This window comes from Rhea americana, unplaced genomic scaffold (genome assembly GCF_003343005.1).
Source record: "Rhea americana isolate MKP2758 unplaced genomic scaffold, rheAme1 scaffold_86, whole genome shotgun sequence".
Taxonomy (NCBI): domain Eukaryota; kingdom Metazoa; phylum Chordata; class Aves; order Rheiformes; family Rheidae; genus Rhea; species Rhea americana.
In genome coordinates, this window is record NW_028187044.1 from 1,594,735 (window position 1) to 1,615,237 (window position 20,503).

The 20,503-nt window shown below is 35.0% G+C and overlaps 1 protein-coding gene across 5 annotated transcripts in view; it reads right to left on the reverse strand.

Annotated features, from left to right (window-relative positions):
• SHLD2 (shieldin complex subunit 2) overlaps positions 1-20,503 on the reverse strand; it is a 46,349-nt gene that overhangs the window by 5,705 nt on the left and 20,141 nt on the right. For all 5 annotated transcript variants that reach the window (XM_085323724.1, XM_085323726.1, XM_085323725.1 and 2 more), the window contains 7 exons: positions 18,133-18,289; positions 14,319-16,891; positions 12,140-12,247; positions 11,135-11,329; positions 9,176-9,310; positions 3,980-4,186; positions 2,194-2,428 (listed from right to left, as the gene is read on the reverse strand). In XM_085323724.1, the coding sequence (XP_085179850.1) occupies positions 2,194-2,428; positions 3,980-4,186; positions 9,176-9,310; positions 11,135-11,329; positions 12,140-12,247; positions 14,319-15,867 (2,429 nt within the window). In that variant the 5' untranslated portion in view covers positions 15,868-16,891; positions 18,133-18,289. The remainder of the gene's footprint in view (positions 1-2,193; positions 2,429-3,979; positions 4,187-9,175; positions 9,311-11,134; positions 11,330-12,139; positions 12,248-14,318; positions 16,892-18,132; positions 18,290-20,503) is intronic.

Genomic DNA, 20,503 nt, shown 5'->3' on the forward strand with positions numbered 1-20,503 from the left:
GTATCTATAAAAAAAAAAAAAAAAAAAAAAAAAAAAAAAAAAACATTTACACTTTCAGTCTTCAGGGCACCTAATTTACAAAAGAAAAAAAAGAAAACCATGTAAGCGCATATACATGCATCTAATCTTGCATCTTCAGCACCTTAGAAAAAGATAAACTTTTATCACAATCATGAGTAACAAAACAGGCATCTGTATTTCAAATGAAAAACATGGTGACCTAATGCAATGATCTTCAGAATGACCTAACCTCAAAACCCTAAATTCCAAAGAGATCTTAAAAAAAAAGAAGTCATCTAAAATGTTTAATAATTGGACTTAATCATGATAAACAGTAAAACAGTATGCAGATTTTACTCACAAAAGGGTGCTGGAAGCCACTGTATTTCTAGAAGTATAGCATATGCTGAGTTTAATATACCCTTGTATTGACAGATTTAAAAAAATTAGATAAAGGGATATCAATCACAGGCTATGGAGAAGCAAATGTAATTTTCTACCAGTTATGCATGCAGTTTTACAAATAAAACTAATAAAATCATTAACATTTCAAGTTGTTGCACAAATAGGGCACTAATGCTAGGACAGCATGTTCAGTCAATGAATTATTTTTTTTTCCATTGAAACAAGATATTTGTTTAGCAAAGCAAGTTTTTTTTTCCCCCTATTAACACAATGTACTAAATCATCTTACAATATAGAATTGGGAGCAAAGAGATCCACTGTTGCTGAACTGATCACAGCAAAATTTCAGTGAAAGAATGCAACAGACTTTTCTTCAAAAAGGTTGTGTATTCAAGTTCCACACACCTGTAAACACATGTTCATAATGCAAACAGAAAAAGTCTTTATTATCACTTTTCTATCACCTTTTGTGTGAGAGGGTAAACTGAGGTCCTTCAAGTTACTTTTATAATAGAAATGGAGAATCTTTCCAATCACTAGGAAAACTTGGGAATATAAGCTACCTGACACACTATAAAGGATATAGTGTTTGCCCATTGTTGCATAAAACCTGGGAAACAACATCCTGCATTCTAGATCTCACAACAAATGTCAGCCAAAAGTAAGTCTGTCATATTTACTGGATAAACACTAAAGAATTGTAAAAGGACAACATGGGTAATTTTAGCATTACGTATAAAACACCTTATTCCATGAGTTTCAGACCTATTTCTGGTTACATACAAGTGTTTTCTTGTGGACATATGGTTGTCAAGCAAAACTGGTATCATCATGAAGGCAGAAGGATGTAGACTCTCCAGATACTGGAAATTTTTATCATCATGAAGGCAGAAGGATGTAGATACTTTCTAACTAGATACTGGAAATTTTTGATACATTAGTTTATACATCTATTAAGTCTTTTCTTGAAGAACTAAGTTGCCTTAGTGTTGTTCTTTTGTTTCTTATTAAAGATGCAAGATAAGATATTTTACATAAGGAGAAAGCCAAGTAAGCAGGTACTGAGCATGCAATGATTTGTTGATCTAACTCACTATGAARTAGCTTTGGAATAATTTTAGAAAGCATCTCAGTAGAAAAATTACATATTCTAGAATTCTATCACTGCCTCAGAATTGACCCTCTCTAGCCATGTCTTGCAAGTTCCTATAATACTTACATTCCAAAAGYTTGAAATAAATTAAAAATTGAACAATTTTAACTAGTCACTGATGATATTTTTAGACTAACTGCAGCTGTTTATCCTCTTCTGTTAGTGGTATATGTGCATATATACCTTGTCTCACAGTGCCAYCTGCTGATCATTTAGTATCTCTGCTCTCTACAAGAATGTTTACTGAAACCTTTGCTGGTATCATTTCTGCAASGCTAAATTAGATTATTCAGCTTAAAAAAAAATGGTTGTGCATTCACACAATTTCAAAGCTACATTGAAACAAAATGATCAGGGAGTGTCTGTGGTCAACATCCTCTTTCATTTTAGCTCACTTACAGTGAGTAAATCCCATTATCACACCATACAGTATTCAAAGAAAAAAATAGTTAAGATTTTAACAAAGCATACCACCTAATAATAATGGTATTGCAATTGCTGATAGAGTAAATTAAAGATTTCCTTGAAAATTGCTTAGAAAAATGGAGGTTTCTATGCATATCTGAAATACATTTATATTTTGACCATTCAACATATTACAGTGTAATTCATCATTCTAGTTTTGTTTGGCTTACCTATAGAATGTTTTTACTTTGTTGTGTGGCAAACATCTAACACATTGCTCGTAGATCTTGTTCTCATCTGCCTGTAGTTCTGAACCACATTTAGCACAACCTGAATAGGTAATCATAGGCAGAGAAGCCAAAACACTGTCCAGGGAAGTGTTAGCATGGAAGATGAGTTGCCTGTACTGGCCTGTTGAAATGGTAAACTTCAACTCTAAAATACGGGCTTTCAGTTGAATCACTCCTACAGAAACAACAATTACAATCAAATCTGCATTCAGTTTTACAGACAGTAACAACAGAAAGCAAAGGAGCATAACACTGCTGATTCAAAAACAATTATCATCATAAAGTTTTCTGAATAGCAGTTTTCTTTTGAAGTGCACACTCATGTTTTCAGAGATCAATTCTGCTGTGAAAAATTGTGGTAAAATATTAATTCTAAAAATGTGCTTTTTAGATACTATTGAGATGGATATCAATATAGAAAGACCTAAAGAAAAGAAAAAGATTGCATAATTGCACAAATAATTTCCATGTCCAGCAGTACAAGAAAACTATCAAAGTAATTTCATATTAGAAACTGTTGATCTTGACACAAGATTTCTAATAAGGTCATAATTAACGAACAGAATTCTGTGACACTGTAAAAATAGGTATTTTGATTAAAAGAATCAGTAGCAATAGAAGTTTTATTTGCTGTTACGTCACACAAACACAGAGATGATTCAGTATAAGCATACAGATCAAAACTGGAACACTCAAACAGAACAGAAAAATCATTTGATAAACTTCTATAGATATTACTACATACAAAGTGGTAATTTTCACAATACAAGTCAATCAAAYCTGTGCAGGTTTTCATTGATAAAGCAAAATGCTACTTTGAAATTTGTCATTTGAATCTCCTGCAGATCAAGTCTCTAATCTGGTAGATTGTGTGTGTTCACACACTGTTGGCAAAATTACCTATCCTTTCCAGACTTAGTGCTCAAAAAGAGAGCATACCGATCAGMACATAATATAATAATCCATGATTAGATCAGATAAATAAAATAATTGCTTTTCTTCCATCCTGATTCTGAAACAATGAAAAGCATAACCTTAACAGCTTAGTTTTATACTATCTACTTATACATAAATTGAATTAAATGTTGCAAAAGCAGCTTTATTTCCTCTGCTTCTTAACGTTTACCACTAATTGTAACTTTTTTTTTTTTTTTTTTTGGAAGGGAAGGGGGAGGGTGAGGACAAAAGGAAAGAGGTGATCTTACATAAAGATTTTTTTTTTTGTCCTTCTGCAAGAAGTTTTCATGGTTTCATTAATTTTTGAAGAGAGAAACAATCCTTATCTAGTTTTATATATCTATAATCAAAGACAATAGCATCAGCTCGGTAACTCTGGCATTTACTCCAGCAGTTTCTTCAAAAAGGATGTTTTACTTCTAAGATCATGTTTTCAAGAAATAACATTCCATAAACTTTCAGTGGTTAATCATATCATCATTAAAATAATTGGTATGGAGAACAAGAGGCAGCATTTCTCCATATATTCCAAAGCTATCTTTGTATGGTACCAGGTACTATACTCGACTCTCACTTCTGTGCTCACTGAATGAAGACTACATTTGTAGTTTGGCTGGGTACTGAATAGCAGCCTCCAGAATAAATTCAGGCTCCCAAAACAACTCTAACAAAACAAAAAAACATTTTGCTGCCATAAGCATAGCATACATTCTGCTTAGCTATGCATTGCACTATATGAACACCACRGAATTGTGGATAACAAATTTACCTGAACATTTTTCCTCCAAATGTGCTGAGAGATTCGTCATTTTCGTGAGGAATGTTTTACTCTTCTGAAATCTTTCTTTAAATTCAATTACCCTTTTGTCATCATCAAACAAGCACTCACAGGATGACCATGGAGTTGTGTGCAGTTCAAAGTCACCTGACACAGAACTACGTTGGACAAGAAGGTATTTAAAGTCCCATATGTGATCTACGGAATAAACAATAAGCAAAAAACATATAGAAARGTTTGATTTCCAAATGATTGTTAATTCACAGAAAATTGAAATCACCTATAACACTGAATAATAAATCAGTAAAATATTTTCACATTGTCAGCTCYGGTAACTTTATTTCAAACCTCGTGACATACAGATTTTTTTCTTCTTATAAAGGTTGCATGATAATCTCATAGTTCCTTAAAAACACCAGAGATGGTTATGCTTTCATGGTCGCAGAGAAGGCGTAAAAAACCATAACCCAAGTATAATACAATGATTTGAGGGATAGTTTCATGTTTTCAGAATGATTCAGAGGGGCAACACTAACAATGTGGTTTGAAACAGAACGGTCACCAATTTGATCAAATAGGCACATTTTACACTATAATTTCTTGTGCTTTTAAAAATCGCTTGTTATGAATATTACAATTTCTTTTGTTTCCCACAAAAAAGTTTTTWAAAAAAATCTTTCACTGAACCTTTGCTTTGTTCAAACAATAATGTGCAGAAATAATGGCTATGACAACAAGAATTATTCATGAAGGAGACTGATAAATACAAAAATTTGGAATRAGGCAGAAATATGCTAGAAGAAGCTATATGCTCGTAAAGTATGTTAGAGAACAGTCCTAGTTCCTGCTTTGGCTGATCTGGCACTAGCATTTGTTGTTTTTCAGCTGAGCATGCTATTATCCTATCAAATTCCTCTGGGGTTGGAACTGAAACATTAGTAAAGGAAGCTACCCATCACTTCCAGAATTTTTTTCCTGAATTCCTGGCCACATTTTGAGAGATCAGTCCTACTAATTATGTTTTCCTTAATTTTATACAGCTTCTATAAATATCACAAAGGCGCTAAGATTTAGTAATATTTAGAAAGGAAATGGTTRAAAAAAGTTTATCCTCTCAAATTTATGATTTACGCCTAACTTATTCTGCTCTCCTTTTGTTCATGCAGAAACTCTGTTCAGAGGAGCTAAGATGATCAGTTAGGAAGTAATTTAGGAGAATTTTGGCTAACCATGCTCCAGCAAACCTTAGAATTAAATTTAGCAGAAAAACTTCTAAGTAATATTTTTGTTTTTTTAGAGGGCAATCAATTTAAAGAACATATTTGTTAATGAATGCTGCTAATTCCAATTACTGGCAAAATTCTGATTGCTACCATGATTATCATGTTTCAGAATTATAATAGACAGCAAAACAAATGTTGTTCCGCTGCCTAACAAAACACTGACTCAAACTTTCCAATTCTGATCTTGTTCAGATACTTAATTTTACTGATTTCCATGCAAAAAGAACAGGCACAGCAAATACTCAAGGACATTAAAAAAAAAACAAACACAGAAATGCCCCACTACCTGTTTCGGGGTCATTAAGGCACATGTTCACAAGCAGCCTTGAACTATAATACTACTAAAAAAATGAAATGGTTATTTGACAGCCATATCTCATTTGTTGGGCTGTTTGCAAACTAGAATTAAGTGACTGCCTTTTCATGTAATCATTCTGATGTTAAATACTGTATTTTATTCCTTAGAAATAATACAGAAACACTAAGAACATACTCTACTCTAGTGCCATTTTCATGATGTTCTTGTGGTCTTCCCATAACAGAATGATGCCTTCATTTCACTTATACTGAATTCATTTTTCAACATTCAACTCAAACTTTGGAAAAAGAAACTAGTTCTGTATTTCTTGCTAGCTCTTGAAGGAAAGGAACTGGCAATGTCTGGAGGAARAAAGAAGATCAAGTTATTAAATTTATCAACGGTTTCCTGTTCACGATAAGTACTTTTTAAAACAAATTCCTTCTCCAAAATACTGTAATTTATATAATATTGATTTATTTTCCATGATTCCACAAGAAAGAAAAATACTTCAGTAAGAGAATACAGAATTGTATTGTATTTTGTGTTGTCCTCCACTTTGTTAAAGATTCATTATTCACTTGCTTATAAATTTTTGGTAAAATAAAAAATTTCAGGCTGCTCTTTCCTATCTGTTTACTCAAGCTGAAAGTTTCAGCTACAACAATCACTTTTGGAAATGAAGTTAGAGAAATATAGACTGTTTTCTTGTAGTCACAGGTCTAAGGTTTTTTTTTTTTTTTTTTTTTTTTTTTTTTTTTTTTTTTTTTAAGAAGTTCTGGTAGAAGTATTCTGGAAGAAGCAGTCTCAGGGATGCTTTTAGGGATTGGGTAGGGGTCATAACTTCCAACGGTTTCAAGATCCAGGAAAGTCTCTGATGGTAGATGCTCAGGTAGTRTTTTGCAGTAAAAGACTCTTAAAAACCTCCATCTCTACTGAACAATCTAGTTTCATGCATCTCTTATCCATGACTACAGAGATCTTGCAGTCCCCCAGAATCAAGTATACTCCAGCCCAAAGCAAGATTCAGGTGAAATATTACAGCATAGCTGAGCTGAGGGAAAATGAAAACAGAAGGAGGAAATAGAAACAAATACTTGGCAAGAGTAGGGCAACAGAAATGATAATACATGGAAGTAGAAGACAGGTAGTATCAGGATTGGTCTATCTACTAGATCACAAGATCTGACTGAAACCTGAATTTAACACACTATTTAGATCCTCAGCATTCCTCTGATGAATAGGCAAATCTGTGCTTGGATAGCAAGGGAAAAAACCTGAAATTTAAAATAGCTGAATTTAACACACTACTCAGATCTTCAGCATTCCCCTGCTGACTAGATAATGGGTCACAAAATTCATTAGTAAACTGAGTATCAAATATAATCTCCTTTTAATCTCCCTTGGTGTGAAAAGATGTTCAGATCCTTCCTCTATTTATTCTTGTTTTATCAGATCAGAGGGATGTACTGTGGTTCTGAAGATTTCAAATAGTAGAGAAGGGTCCCAAAAACATGCTTTTATTGCAACAGTTCCCTTAATGTGTTGTGTTTATCTGAATGAATACAAAGACACTTTGCCTCTAATTTTACAGTCTGAGTATTTTAAATTTCAGGTTGTTTCCCTTGTTATCCTTTGTATTTCCTATATTTTTCTATCTTGAGCTACAGCAGAAAACTCTGCACTTAAATCTGGTATGTGTAGAGAAATGTGCTGAAGACATCTGAAAAGTATCAGTGGATTCCCACTGTAGTCTGAGAAATTAACACACTGTCAAACACAAGGAACTGGTGAAGGACGAAACTGCAAGTCTATGCCTCTAGACTATTTCGGCAAACAGACTTAAAATTAATCAGAAACATAGATTTCAGTGGCTTTAGATCAGGCTTTTTGAGACACTTCAACATTCTTTCTGTGCCCCACCCAGCTCTTACCATGTCTTCCAATTCACCTGCTGTTATTATCCCTCCTTTGGCAATCTACAGTCTTCAGTTTTTCTACTCTTTGGGAAAAAACTCTGGGTTGTGTAGAATTTGTAATTTTCCTAAATTCTTAAATCATGTTTCTTTTCTCTTAAATATGTATCTTATTAATGTGCCTTTTTTTTCCCCACTGTTCCAAACTCTTACAAAATGAATTCACTCATGCTGGCTTTTCTCTAGTAACTGCTTCAGTTTACCTGAAGATGAGCTGAGATTATCTCAGTATCCCTGCATACGTACTTCTAGTCTAAGAATACCAATTGCTACAATACTTTTGCTATGAGATACTGTTTTATAGATCCCCCTCTAAATCATTCCTTCAGTATGGCAAAGGGGACATACATCTTAGATTTGCTCTGTGCGCCTAACAAAAACTTACTCTGTATTTTTTCCACCATCTACAGTTCAGAATTTTACCCCATATTAATAGTCAATCCAGTCTTTCAAGAATCTTTTAGCAAAAGATGAAAAACAAATGTAGCTTGTTTTGGAAACAATTGTTAGACACACCAAAATAGTATAGTGTTATGTCTTTTATTTAAAAGATGGGCACAATTTAGAAGTTACAAATCCCCTGCTGTACAAGACCCCAAGGTATCTAATCTGCCAGTACAAACAGTAAACACATGCCCCAGCTGGTTTTCTATGACTCCTAGCAAGAACGGACATCACGTGCTGTCCTCCTGTAACTCACTCAACAGTATTCAGTTGTATGACATGTGTGTCTGTTTAGCATGATAGAACTATCTTTTTTGGCTATCTTGCTGGGATCAAACGTTCATGGTTTGTCTATCTGTGGTATTTCTACAGTTGAGAAATCACTCTTACCTTGAATTTCAGATAGTCTTTTAATGATTAAAATGCAAGGTGCTAGATGAACACTAGCCAGAGAAGACGACACAAGCTTTCCATCAGATACTAACAGTTGTAACACTACGGAGATCTACCTTTTCTTAGACTTCTGCTTTAAGCATTAGGGAATGATTAACCACAGTAACTTAAAGATTAACTATGATAACTATTTAATATTTTCCAGCTATAATATAGTATTAAAACATCTCAAAAAAATTGTATTTTGGAATATTTTTGGCATTGAGTTCTGCAAGATTTATAATCACTTGTTTATCTAATGAATTGTATACGTCTAACCACATTGACAGACACAAAAACAAAAGCCATGTAGGTTTTAATATACTGAAGTTACTAAGGTGGAATGCATACACTGAAAGTCAGCAGTGGAGAGAAAACTAGGAATTGAAGCAAAAACAGACAACAGCAGAAAGATTCAGAAAATCTGCTGATTTAGTTAACACTCAAGTTCTTTTTCATAGTTATATGACAATTAGACACCAGAGAGTTTTACATCTAAATAGAATTTTCTAAATATTTATAATTTAATACCATAAAAATTCCTCAGGACTCTAAAATGAGTGCATGCAAATTCTGTTGCTGATGGCATTATTTTCAAAATAAGATAACTTTTAAAAACATCCAACATATTGTCCTAGCAAGATGCAGGAATATTTAAAGGTTGAAAGGAAAATGTTATCAGTTGAACATTTAAAAGCTATTAATGACATCACAGAATTCCTATTACAGTAGCCTAAAGTTCCAAAGATTTTACCTTTTCTCCTTTGAAGTTGAGGGTACCAGGCTGCCCCAGCTCCCCACAGCACCATTCTATAATGTCGACCTCTGTTCTGTTCTACTGTTAGAATAACTTTCCTTTGGCTGCCCCCTTTGTAGTTGTACACAGATTCTGAAAAAGTTTGAAATAATGTGACTTATTTTATAGGAAGAAGTATATAAACAAACAAGAAAATGACCACAAATTTCTTCAAGATAAGATTAAACAATTTATGATTTCTTCACCAATATGAAGCTAGCTTGAAGAAATGCATAGAGAATGCTATTTTAGAAATAYATAGAGAAAAAAATTTAGATGTAGCAATAATTTTCCAAGCATCTAAGTATTCAGCAACTGGACACTCCCTGGGAAATAGCAGGTATTGATGAGCATTTTTGAGCACTCCAACTCATCTTGACTGGTTTCAACAGGGAAAAGACTGTACTCAAAACACCTTAGTAACAGATTAACTCTAAATATGAAACCACTGTTTCTGCAATTGCTGGGGAATAAAAAAAACATTTCTGTAAAAATGTTCATATAAAAGAAACTGTAGCTGGGTACAAGCATCCTAAGAGAATTAATAGCATATATAGACAAACAATTATAAGATCTCTMTGACATTCTTCATTCAGGATACTGCTTGAAAGGTTCTGGTAATCCCATATTACAGCTGTATTTTCATAAATTCAAATAAAATTCTTGGATAATAGATCCTGCTTTAAATCAGTGCCAACAGTTTCAGATTCACATAAAATAATAAATTAGAGATTTCTATCTTTACAATTCTCCATTTATAATAAAGGTGATACTGACAGTGTGGGTAAGATCATTTCAATCTTCTGCAGCACTAAAACACAGTGATAGTGCAGTACGATCAACTAAATCTGAAAAGCATTATGTCAAGCATGGAGAAATAGCAGCTTCCCATGGAAAAATGGAGGAAAGTCAGAATATTTAAGTAAGTGAAAAGAAAGGGGGGGRGGACTCCCTTTCCAGGTGGTAGCAGTGGTCTTTAACTTCCCAATGCCTTGAAAAACATACATATGTTAATACACAGTGCATAATATACTAAGAAGGCACCAAGATGATTTGTTTTTGTTCATTTCAGAAAGTTGAGAAGATGCTAGGAAGGAACTATTTAAGGTCTCATTATGATGAATGGATAGAAATAAACTATAATTTTAACACAGAAAATTAAGACAGAAATGACTTCGGAAAAAGGAATCCTGAAATAACTCCATTCACTGTTCTAAAAGGAATGAACAGTTAAAAAAAAAAAGTACATTAAACACCTGGATTCACAACCATGAACCCTCAGGAAACAATTCTTAGTAATTAAAAAAAAAAAAAAGTTCCACCATAACTGCAATAGAGCCTTCTTCTCAGCACTCCTGCTACACACAGCTCTCCCCAGAAGAGGATTTCAGATGCACATTCCTGCTGCCCTTTCCACCTCCCCACACTGTACCTCATACCAGCATGCTTCTCCAACGCCCCACCTCGCTGAAAATCAGGTCAACACTATTTTGGAGCTCTGGAGATGCTCGAGTCATCTGACTGACCAGTCAGGGCATTAGTAACTGCAGTCTGTATCACAAAGGGTGACTGCTCACTCCTTAGTGAAATCTCATCAACCTCTCAGTGAGTAGGAACACTGATTATTAGTGCCTTCTGCCTGCAGGCTTATCCCCAAAACATGTACAATCCTGATCAACTGGTGGGCAATAGCCTTCTTTCAGCAGCTGATTTCAGTCACTACTTCCTTCCTGCCTCTAACTCTGAAGTTCTCTACCTGTTGCACCCCCTATGAGAGGCTCATCACAAAGCTCTTACCTGTGATTCATATCTCAAACACTGCAGTGTGGAGTAAGAAACAGCCAACACCTAAAATTTAAACCATTAAACCATTGCAAGGCAATTCTGAAGTTGTGAAAGTCCAATGTGTTAACTTACCTCTTAATATGGTGATGCTGATAATTTTTAAGACCAAATGAACCAACGTATTTGACTGAAGCTGGTCTAGCTGAACATGCTGAATACTATCCAACCTCTGAACTTGTCTACATGGAAGGTCTCCAAAGTGGGGAAATTTCGATGATACGTATGCCAATAAACCATGAAGAACACCAACATCCACTATATGATGAACTTAAAACATAGGATTATCTCAAATTTTTGTTAAGCTAAGAGCTATAAAAAAAAAACTATCAGCTGGTACATGCTTACACCAACAAAACCAAAATCATCTCATGATAATTCTAAGCAGCCAAGAAACTTGAGATGCATAGTACTTGATCCAAAATTAGATTCTATTTTGGATGTAGTGTAAGAATACTACTTTAAAATATATCAGAAATAGCCTTGTATTTGTAACTTTGTAAGAATATAGGAATACTCATTCTTGACCGTTTACTCCCATGCTGTCTTAAACAGTTGGCAATAATAGATGTCAGGAAGAAAAAAAACAATATAAGTTTGTAGTAATACTTCCACTGTATTTTCCACAAGCCTCCAACACTTCAAGTCACTTTAAAGTCTGTGCTTAATAGGTCTTGTTGATTTTTTGTTCCTTGAACTTACCTATTCGTTAAGCCTTCAAAACTTCTGTAACTACAACATAATTCTTGCTATAAAGTCACCTTGTTAGGCAGTCTCAAACCTCTTAAGGTTGAGTTCTAGGACAACAGCTGTTTCAAAATTAATCTAAACGAATTCAGTTTTCAGTATATTGAAAGGTAACCATCCAACTTCGCAATAAACTCCATATGCCTACCCATGATGACATCATGTCCACATCTTGTCCACRGTGTTCTTGTCATATTCTTCCAGTGTTTTGTGCAGCTCAATTGATCACATTTACATTTTTATCCTGTATAAAAACCACTGGAGTACCAAATGGTGTGCTTTAAATAGCCATTTTATTGTGATTTTGAGGAATCTTCTGCATTCCAGACTTACMTTGTTTTGGATTGAGAGATGAGCAGTTTCCCAGGTTCAGTAACTGACTGGTACATGTAGATTGCAGCATTATTTCTCCAAACCAAAGATTCTCATACATAATGATATCTGCAACAAAAAGCAGACTCACCAATCCATATATATTGAACATACTGAAATATGCATACTTTTTGGCTATAAAAACAGAAATCTGGAAACTGGTTTCAGATCAGAACTTTAGTTTTGAAGCTTGTTTCTATTCAAGTTGCTATTTGTTTCCAGAGCCCCATGGCCTACTGGCTCCTTGATTCTTAAATGGCCTTTTTCAATGTTTTTGTTCATTACTGAGGGTTTGCTGCTCTCATTTATGTGCCACCTAGGACTAACATTCATATATAGAATGGTTTTGCAGAAAACAAGTGCGAAATCCCTACTAAAAATGTCACCCTGTTCAGAAAGTTAGATTTTCTTTGGAACTGGCATAAATTGAAGGAACTTCCACATAATTCATTGAGATTTAATGTGGATATCAACATCTATTATGATCTCCTAAGGAATGCAGATAGGAAAGAAATGTGAAATACGAACAGTGACACTCCTAAAACAGTACAGCAAGATGCTCAATATTATGTCTACTTGAAACGCAAAAGACTAAATTGCTTTAAAGAACACCTTTATTAAGTGAAGGAAAAAAACCCACCAAAGTCAAAAGCTGTAGTTGCACAGGTATTGTCAAAGTTTCTGCAGAAAAAAGCTTCACATTCTGGCTAAAAAATAATAATCTATGTGCATATACCAACCACAATGCTAGGTGAGCCGCTAGCATACCTATCTCACAGCATCTCATAGCTGCTGTTGCTAAATGCTAGCTAAGGAGCCTGACAAGAAATTGATTGTAGCATCAAGGGGAGCAATACTAAAGAGAAGAGACATATTACTGACAGAATGGAGCAAACTTAAATTTAGCCGACTGCAAGAAACCAGGAAAATGTCAAAATTGCAGGTACTGCTATACAATTTCAGGAAGCATCATACATGCAGACATTGAGAGTCTCAGGGAACACTTCAAAACAAAGTTATTTTAGAGCCTAACAACATAATTTACAAAGTGTTAAACAATATATTAAAGTCGTTTGACAGTAGTTAATAGAAAGTACTGTATAAGCAAAATGGGTGAAGGCATTAGGCAATTACAGAATAGAACTTCTAGAACCACTAGGCAAGTTACTTTTGTGTGATATTTCACAGTGAGTAATAAAACACTAGGTTCACCTAAAAGCACATTTGRTGGATTTTGCAATAAGAACATCTAAACAGAGAAGCAGGAAAAAGCCCAGCTTATCTTCAATCCCTAAAATACCCAGTTTTGCAACATAAGCACTTTTTCTTTTTTCAAGCAACTGAAATAAATAGGCATCTTAAAAAAATCAGCTGTAGTAGTATTCAAACATGAAAAATGTTATATTGTGTAGTTTTTTGCATATCCCCAGAAGAACTGGTCAAATCACAGCAATTTTGGTGGTGTAAGTTTTGGTCAAATCCAACCTTAAATTAGATGCATCATAGCTCTCATAGCACTGCATGAGATGCATTTGTTTAATTGGGGAGGATTTTGCTCCTGTCAGCAATTAAAGATCACAAGGATTTGTCAGGAGCAGTCTTCATTAACTGACATGTAAAAGGTAAACTGAAGACAATCTTTTACTCATGCAGTCTAGGCCAGTTACCAATTACATCTAACCCTAGAACCCTGAAAATCTTTCATGGAAGAAGAGTATTTCCTCTCCTGAAACTCAGCAGAAACATCACAATTTTCTGGTCAACCTGCTGGTCCAATAGCAGGGACATACAAAAGTAAAAAAGAAAAATACGTAAATAACTAGCACATCTTTCAGTTTATGGTAGCACTTGCACCTTAACAACTGTTTTAAAAAACTAACAGGTTACAAAAGATGTCTATTTATAGCACTGCTGTAAGGGTCTATATGCTGCCTCAGACCAAAGACTACATATAAGAAATGACCAACTTCTACAGAATTTATGTTCCAATGGTATGATGATTTGGGGAATTCAAAGTGACATTGAGCCATGCTTTCAGATGCTTCGTGGTGGTTCCAAATTACTGGTTACACACTGTGCTACTAGCAGACATTTTAAAGACTTAAAATTTTAAAAAGGCAAGCAAGCAAGGAGTACTTACCTGTAAGTAGTACAATATCTCCAGGAAACACAGTGAGTGACCAAAATGCAGCAGCACGCCATAGCACAACCTTTCTTTCAATTTTGGACTGGTCAGTAACTACAATCGTTGCTACTGGGACTTTAGATAAAGATCTGGGTCTTGTCTTTTTCTGTATTTCTTTAATATGACAGGGATGTACTATTGCTACCAAAACACTGTATTTTTGATTTTTGCAGCAGCAGTTCTTAAGTAATGATAGAAGATGCTTCTGAAGTTTCTTGAACTCTGTCAYCCTCTCTTGATCCATTCTCATTTCAGGACCAGCTAGAGAAGAATTCAGTTTAGCTCTCTTTGATTTCAGCTGTCTTTTAAATGCAGAGTGAAAAATATAAAGAGACTCTTCAGACTTGTGGGCTCTTTTAAAAGAGCTGTTATGAGAACTGCTTATTTGGGAGCACAGTATTCCTGAGCTCAATGGTTCAATAAGGACTTCATTTAAAAATTGTTCAGCAGGAACATTAGGAAGTTCTTCAGATGCATTTGTATTTTCATGAGCACTTCCTTCTCTTATTGTAGTGTCAAAACAGAAAGTTTTGCCATCACACTCAGAGCTGAAAAGTTCAAGAGAACCTGTACACTCTTGTTCAAATGCATTTTCAGCCACAATATGACATGTTCTGACATCAGAATTAAGACTGAAGTGTTCATATTGCCTTTCTTCATGTTTATTCCCTACTTCTGTTTCCAGTAGTTCAATGGTTCTTTTCTGCATCTCATTTTGTTTCTTAAAGTCACCTTGTGCAAGAACAGCCATCTGACTTGAAGTCAATATACTACGAAATTCAGTGTCAGTTGATACTGCAAGGTTCGAACAATCATTTAGTTCTCCTTTTGGTTTTGACTCTTGATTTGAGGGGAAAAACACATCCAGATACTGACTTAGATGTTCATGGCAGTCACTTATATGGCCTGATGGAACATCTTCTCCCATAGACCTTAGATGTATGCTAATCTGCTTAGTAGAGGCAACCAAATTAGAAATCTCAGAGCAGTTAACTTCCAAATGACTGTTTTTTCCTTCTGTGAGGTTTGAACGACAGAYGCATGATTGTTTTTCATCCTGTTCTTCCAATTCTCTAAACATTTGAGAAAGGTGTTCATCTGTAGCCTGATTTACGCTTGTGTGCGCACTTCTATCTTTAGACAATTGACAATCAGAGTAAATTAAAMTGCCAGTCATCTTAGGAGTACTGGGACTGGTTTCCACCAAAGTTACAGATGTCAAGCACTCTTCTGTTACCACTGATCTTCCCTGTTCAGATTGCTGGGAGCAGTAACCACTTGTAGGAACTGCTGTCACTATAGAGCTTTCACCCAGAAACATTAAGTACTGACTACTGTCAGTACTTTTACATTTTTCAGAAAAAAGACTATGTCTATCACAAGAACAGTGGAGTTCTCTCCATTTTTCAGTAGCAGACACTGAACTATTACGTTCTGACACCTCCAGCTGGCTTGGAATACTAGGTGCTCCAACAAAAATATGGATCTGAGGTCTTTTAGACATTTCTGATTGCTGTGTAAGTTTGACCTTAAACAATGTGGTTTGTGCAATATATATAATGCTGAATATTGGCAAATGCAAAACTATTAAGCCTGAATTTAAAAATAACTAAAGATGAAAACAGCTTTTCTAACTATAAAAGAATAAATACCACTATATTCTTCAAAGCCCATAAAATTACATGCACACAGCATAAAAATGGAAATCTATTGCCCAGTTTTCTTATATAAAACTGAATTGTTTCATTTCTGATGCTTCCAAACATGTAGCAGATGTAGACTTGCAGTGAAGTTCAGTTTGTACTGAAAAGTATCAAACAAAATTTCCAGGAAGTTAAACTTCCTTTAGTACTAGTTTAAATTTAATTATCTGAGCAGAGTTATGATGTTTATTTATGGACATCAGCAATTAAACACTCAAATGCAAAGTCATTATCTAGGACTTGATTTTAAATCATATGAAATAATTGCCTCTATTTTTTACAGCAGGGCTAGGACGTAATTTCGTCCTCTGGATTAAATAATTACTAAGTGATCAGTAATACTAGACTTACTKTAGATTAAGAGAGTTTGCTAAAACATTACTTTACATGGTCAGTGATTGCTGCTGTTCTAGCACAAGAATACTGTAGTAAGTACACGATTATCTTATCAAAGGCAGATTTCAAGATGTTATCAATAAATTTATCATTATTTAATAAACACTGACTGGTCACAATGGAACTTGAGCAGAAGTAGCTTTAATTCATATATAATATTGCCATACTGCCCAGGTAGGTACTAGTTTTTCTACCATATTAAAACCATACCTACCTCGCCTAGCACAAAAAAAAAAAATTAATACTTTTAGATCTCTGCGATATTGTGAGTTTAAAATATTTACATACACCTACAAATGTTCATTAAAATGTAGACACCTAATTATAATGTCTGGTTTGGGACTGATGTTAAGAAAAGGTGCTGCAATAGGAATTCCATAGTGATAGCATATGCAGAACACCAGAAGTGAAATCCAAAAGCTAATCCAGCTGCAAAGAGAATAAAGAGAAAATTAACATAGCAATGAAAAATATTTGTGTATTTCATTTAGCACGAAAGTCAGTCAGTTTCTTAACACTCCACTAGGAGTCACTAGAGTCACATTCATAAAGTTCACAGTAACACGCAAAAATTCCATCAACATACTGAAAGCCTGAACTCAAGTATATTGTAACTGCAAAAACAATACACAACCACAGAACTTAGATACAGAATCACGGAATATAAAGAAGCTACAACATASAACAACATTGGTGTTAGCCTTCCCCTCTCTAGGCTGAACAGGCCCAGTTCTCAGCCTCTCATACGACAGGTGYTCTAGTATCTTCATCACCTTAGTGGCTCTCACTGGACTCACTCCAGTAGCTCCATGCCTTTCATATTGGGAGCTCAGCACTGGATCCAGCACTCTAAATGCCTCACCAGTTCTGAGSAGAGGGAAAGGATTACCTCCCTCAACCTGCTGGCAATGTTCCTTCTCACACGGGCCCAGATACTGCTGGCTTTCTTTGCTGCAAGGGCATCTTGCTGGCCTAAGTGCATCTCAGCGTCCACCGGGACCCACCGACTCCTTTCCCATAATGCTGCTTTCCAGCTGGTGGGCCCCAGCCTGTACTGGAGCATGAGGCTATTCCTCCCCAGGTGCAGGACTTCACAGTTCCCTGTGTTGAACTCCACGAGGTTCCTCCCTGCCCATCTCTCCAGCCTGTTGAGGCCTCTCTGAACAGTAGCATAGCCCTCTCCTCCCAGTTCTGTATTGTCCACAACTGCTGACAGTGCACTATGGATCCAGTATTGATCCCTGGGATACACTGTTAGTTACTGGCCTCCAACTAGGCTTCATGCCACACTTCACAACCCTCTGAGTCTGGCCATTCAGCTAGCTTTCACTTCRCCTCACTCTCTGCTCACCTACCCCATACTTCATCAGGCTGCCTATGAGGATGTTACAGGAGAGCACTGAAGGCCTCAGTGAAGTCAAGGCAGACAATATTCACTGCTCTCCCCTCACCTACCAAGCCAGTCATTTTATTGTAGCGGCTATCAGGTTGCTTAAGAATGATTTCCCCTTTGTGAATCTAACTCCAAAAAAAAAAAAAAAAAAAAAATCAAGCAAAACATACCTGACACCTGTGTATTTGAAAACTGAGGCTTTTTGCATCAGCAATTTTAGGGAGAAAGAAATCTTAAACATGAACTAAAACGTGTCCAAGACAAAATATTTGCTTACCTGCTTTCTCTACCCTCAGAGGAAGCTTACACAGAGCTCTTTCTAAGCTTTCTTATAGGAAAAACTGAGGTTCAGTGCCAGTGTCCAAAGAATAATTAAGAGCCCAACGAACACTTCTTGCTGAGTTCTGAGGACACTGGAAAGGGCAATCTGGTTGCTGAAAAGATAAGTAGAACAGTGTGTTTAGAGGTCCGTTTATAACATGGAGTTGCAAGACATTTCAACAACTCARCTTATATCTATAGAAAAACTAGTGCTTATGATGTTACAGTGTAAAGTCCTCAAAATTAAAGACCAGCTGCTTTAYGTCCTAGACTGTTTCCTGCAAATATAATGCAGGGCTTCACATGATGTACGAAAGCAAAYGCCTGTATTGTTTAGCTTAAAAACAAGAAACAAAAGGAAAACTTAAATGTATACATCTCATGAGCTAAACATACCATTYTCATACTAAAAATACATTGCACATATTAAAGTAGTATAGGATCCTAGAAAAAGTAACTATTTCACACTACTTTCTAGCAGAGATACCCTGTATCATTGTTCAAATTCACCCTTCCAATAATCACAGCTGAACAATGATTTAATCAGTTAATACTTRAAGGAAAATATTACTGAAGAATCATATTCAAACTTTTTTTTTGCTTAGTATTCTGTCTACTCCCCATATGATTAAAACCATGGGAACTAGCTTTGTTTTTAATTCTCAAGCACCGCTATCTTGCTTTTAACAAAAAGATTTTGCCAATGTATGAAAACAACAAGACAAACCTAAATGCTTCCCAATAGCGCTAAACTTTCTTCTCAGTATATCTAAACACAAACTCACAAACTCTCTTCAAACAGTAGAGTCTAAATTAGACATAAAGCTGGCATCTTGGTAGACTCATGTTCTTTATAAATTCTATCTACTATTTTTCCTCTTGAGATTCAACTGAATGAAATTTTAAGTTCTCTACATTTTTAAGCCATTTAACAAAACAGATAAAATGAATAGGAAGATAAGATCCTTGAAGCAAAAAAAAAAAAAAAAAAAAAAAAAAAAAAATTCATTTAGATTTAATTAAATTTAAGGAAAAAACAGAACTAAAGAATAAATATGAGTGTATCATCTCATTATTTTCATTTGTTATATAAACTAATTTTGTGGTTTCCTTTAATTTTGCTTGCAATACAACATCACATATTAAATAGTATGCATGTAAAGATTAGAATATAGTGGAAAATATTAATTATATATATCACTGATGAAGGAAGTAAGAGTACATCACAGCGTCAGAGGATGAAGGGACTACTGAATAGATGAGTTAAAATAAAGGAATAAATAACGAGAAAGTTCATGAAGATAGGGTTAGGAGCAGAGAAGGTTGCATTCCTGAGTCTCAATGTAGGCCCCTCTTGGATCAGAAATGCATAAGCTACAKACTACTTTTGCTTATCTTCCATCAAGAGATAAACTGACTGTGTGGACAYGTACAGAGATGCTAAATGGCAAAGAAAAAGGAGAAGTGTGCCCCTGCTATTTTCTTTTCTTGAGGACTTCACTTTATGGACCTGAAGATCTTGGCATAATGTCACAGTATATTTTGAAAAAGCTAATCCCTCTTGCATCTGCAATATTCTGGACTCAGGTTAGAGCAGACACGACACTGCCAAATATTGAAGAATTGCTTCGTTTTCCTTCAGAATAAGTTATCTTTTTTACAACTACAAATATGCATCCATACATACAGATACTAAGATCTGCAACTAATACTAAACAGCATTATGGAAATGCATTTTGTAGACAACTGCATATTCATTTTACGCGTACAACTTCTACGTGGGTAACACTGATATGACTTACATAAAAATGAAAAAATAAATAGTGACTTATTTACTACATTAGTAAAACCTGGGCAATGACAGAAAAATCTGCAGGCTACTGAACACAAAGAACCAAACRTTGGCAAGACCTATTATGGTATCCATTTAGAGACAATTAATGTCATTAAGCAACGTGCTTTCCCTGAAGTAGATCAAATTGAGTTTACAATAAGATGACGACTTTGCCACATTCTAGTACAAAAATGAGCRTCCTCTAGTAAAGATGTGATCCTCTTTACAAGGGTTCTGAATAAATATGAAGTATTAAAACACTCCTGAAATAAAGTGTTAAACAAAACATGTGGAAAAGATAGCACTGATTAAGAGGTCAAAGATTTTTAATAGGAAAACACTTTTGAAAACAAAGAGCTGCTATGGCCTGATGAACTTCCAGTTAAAGAGTATTTTATCATCTCATTTTAGCTATCATTTCTCTTCCCCCTATCCCCCACCTTTACAAAGAAAGAAAAATTGTATGTAAATTCGGGTATTTTTTCTTTGACTT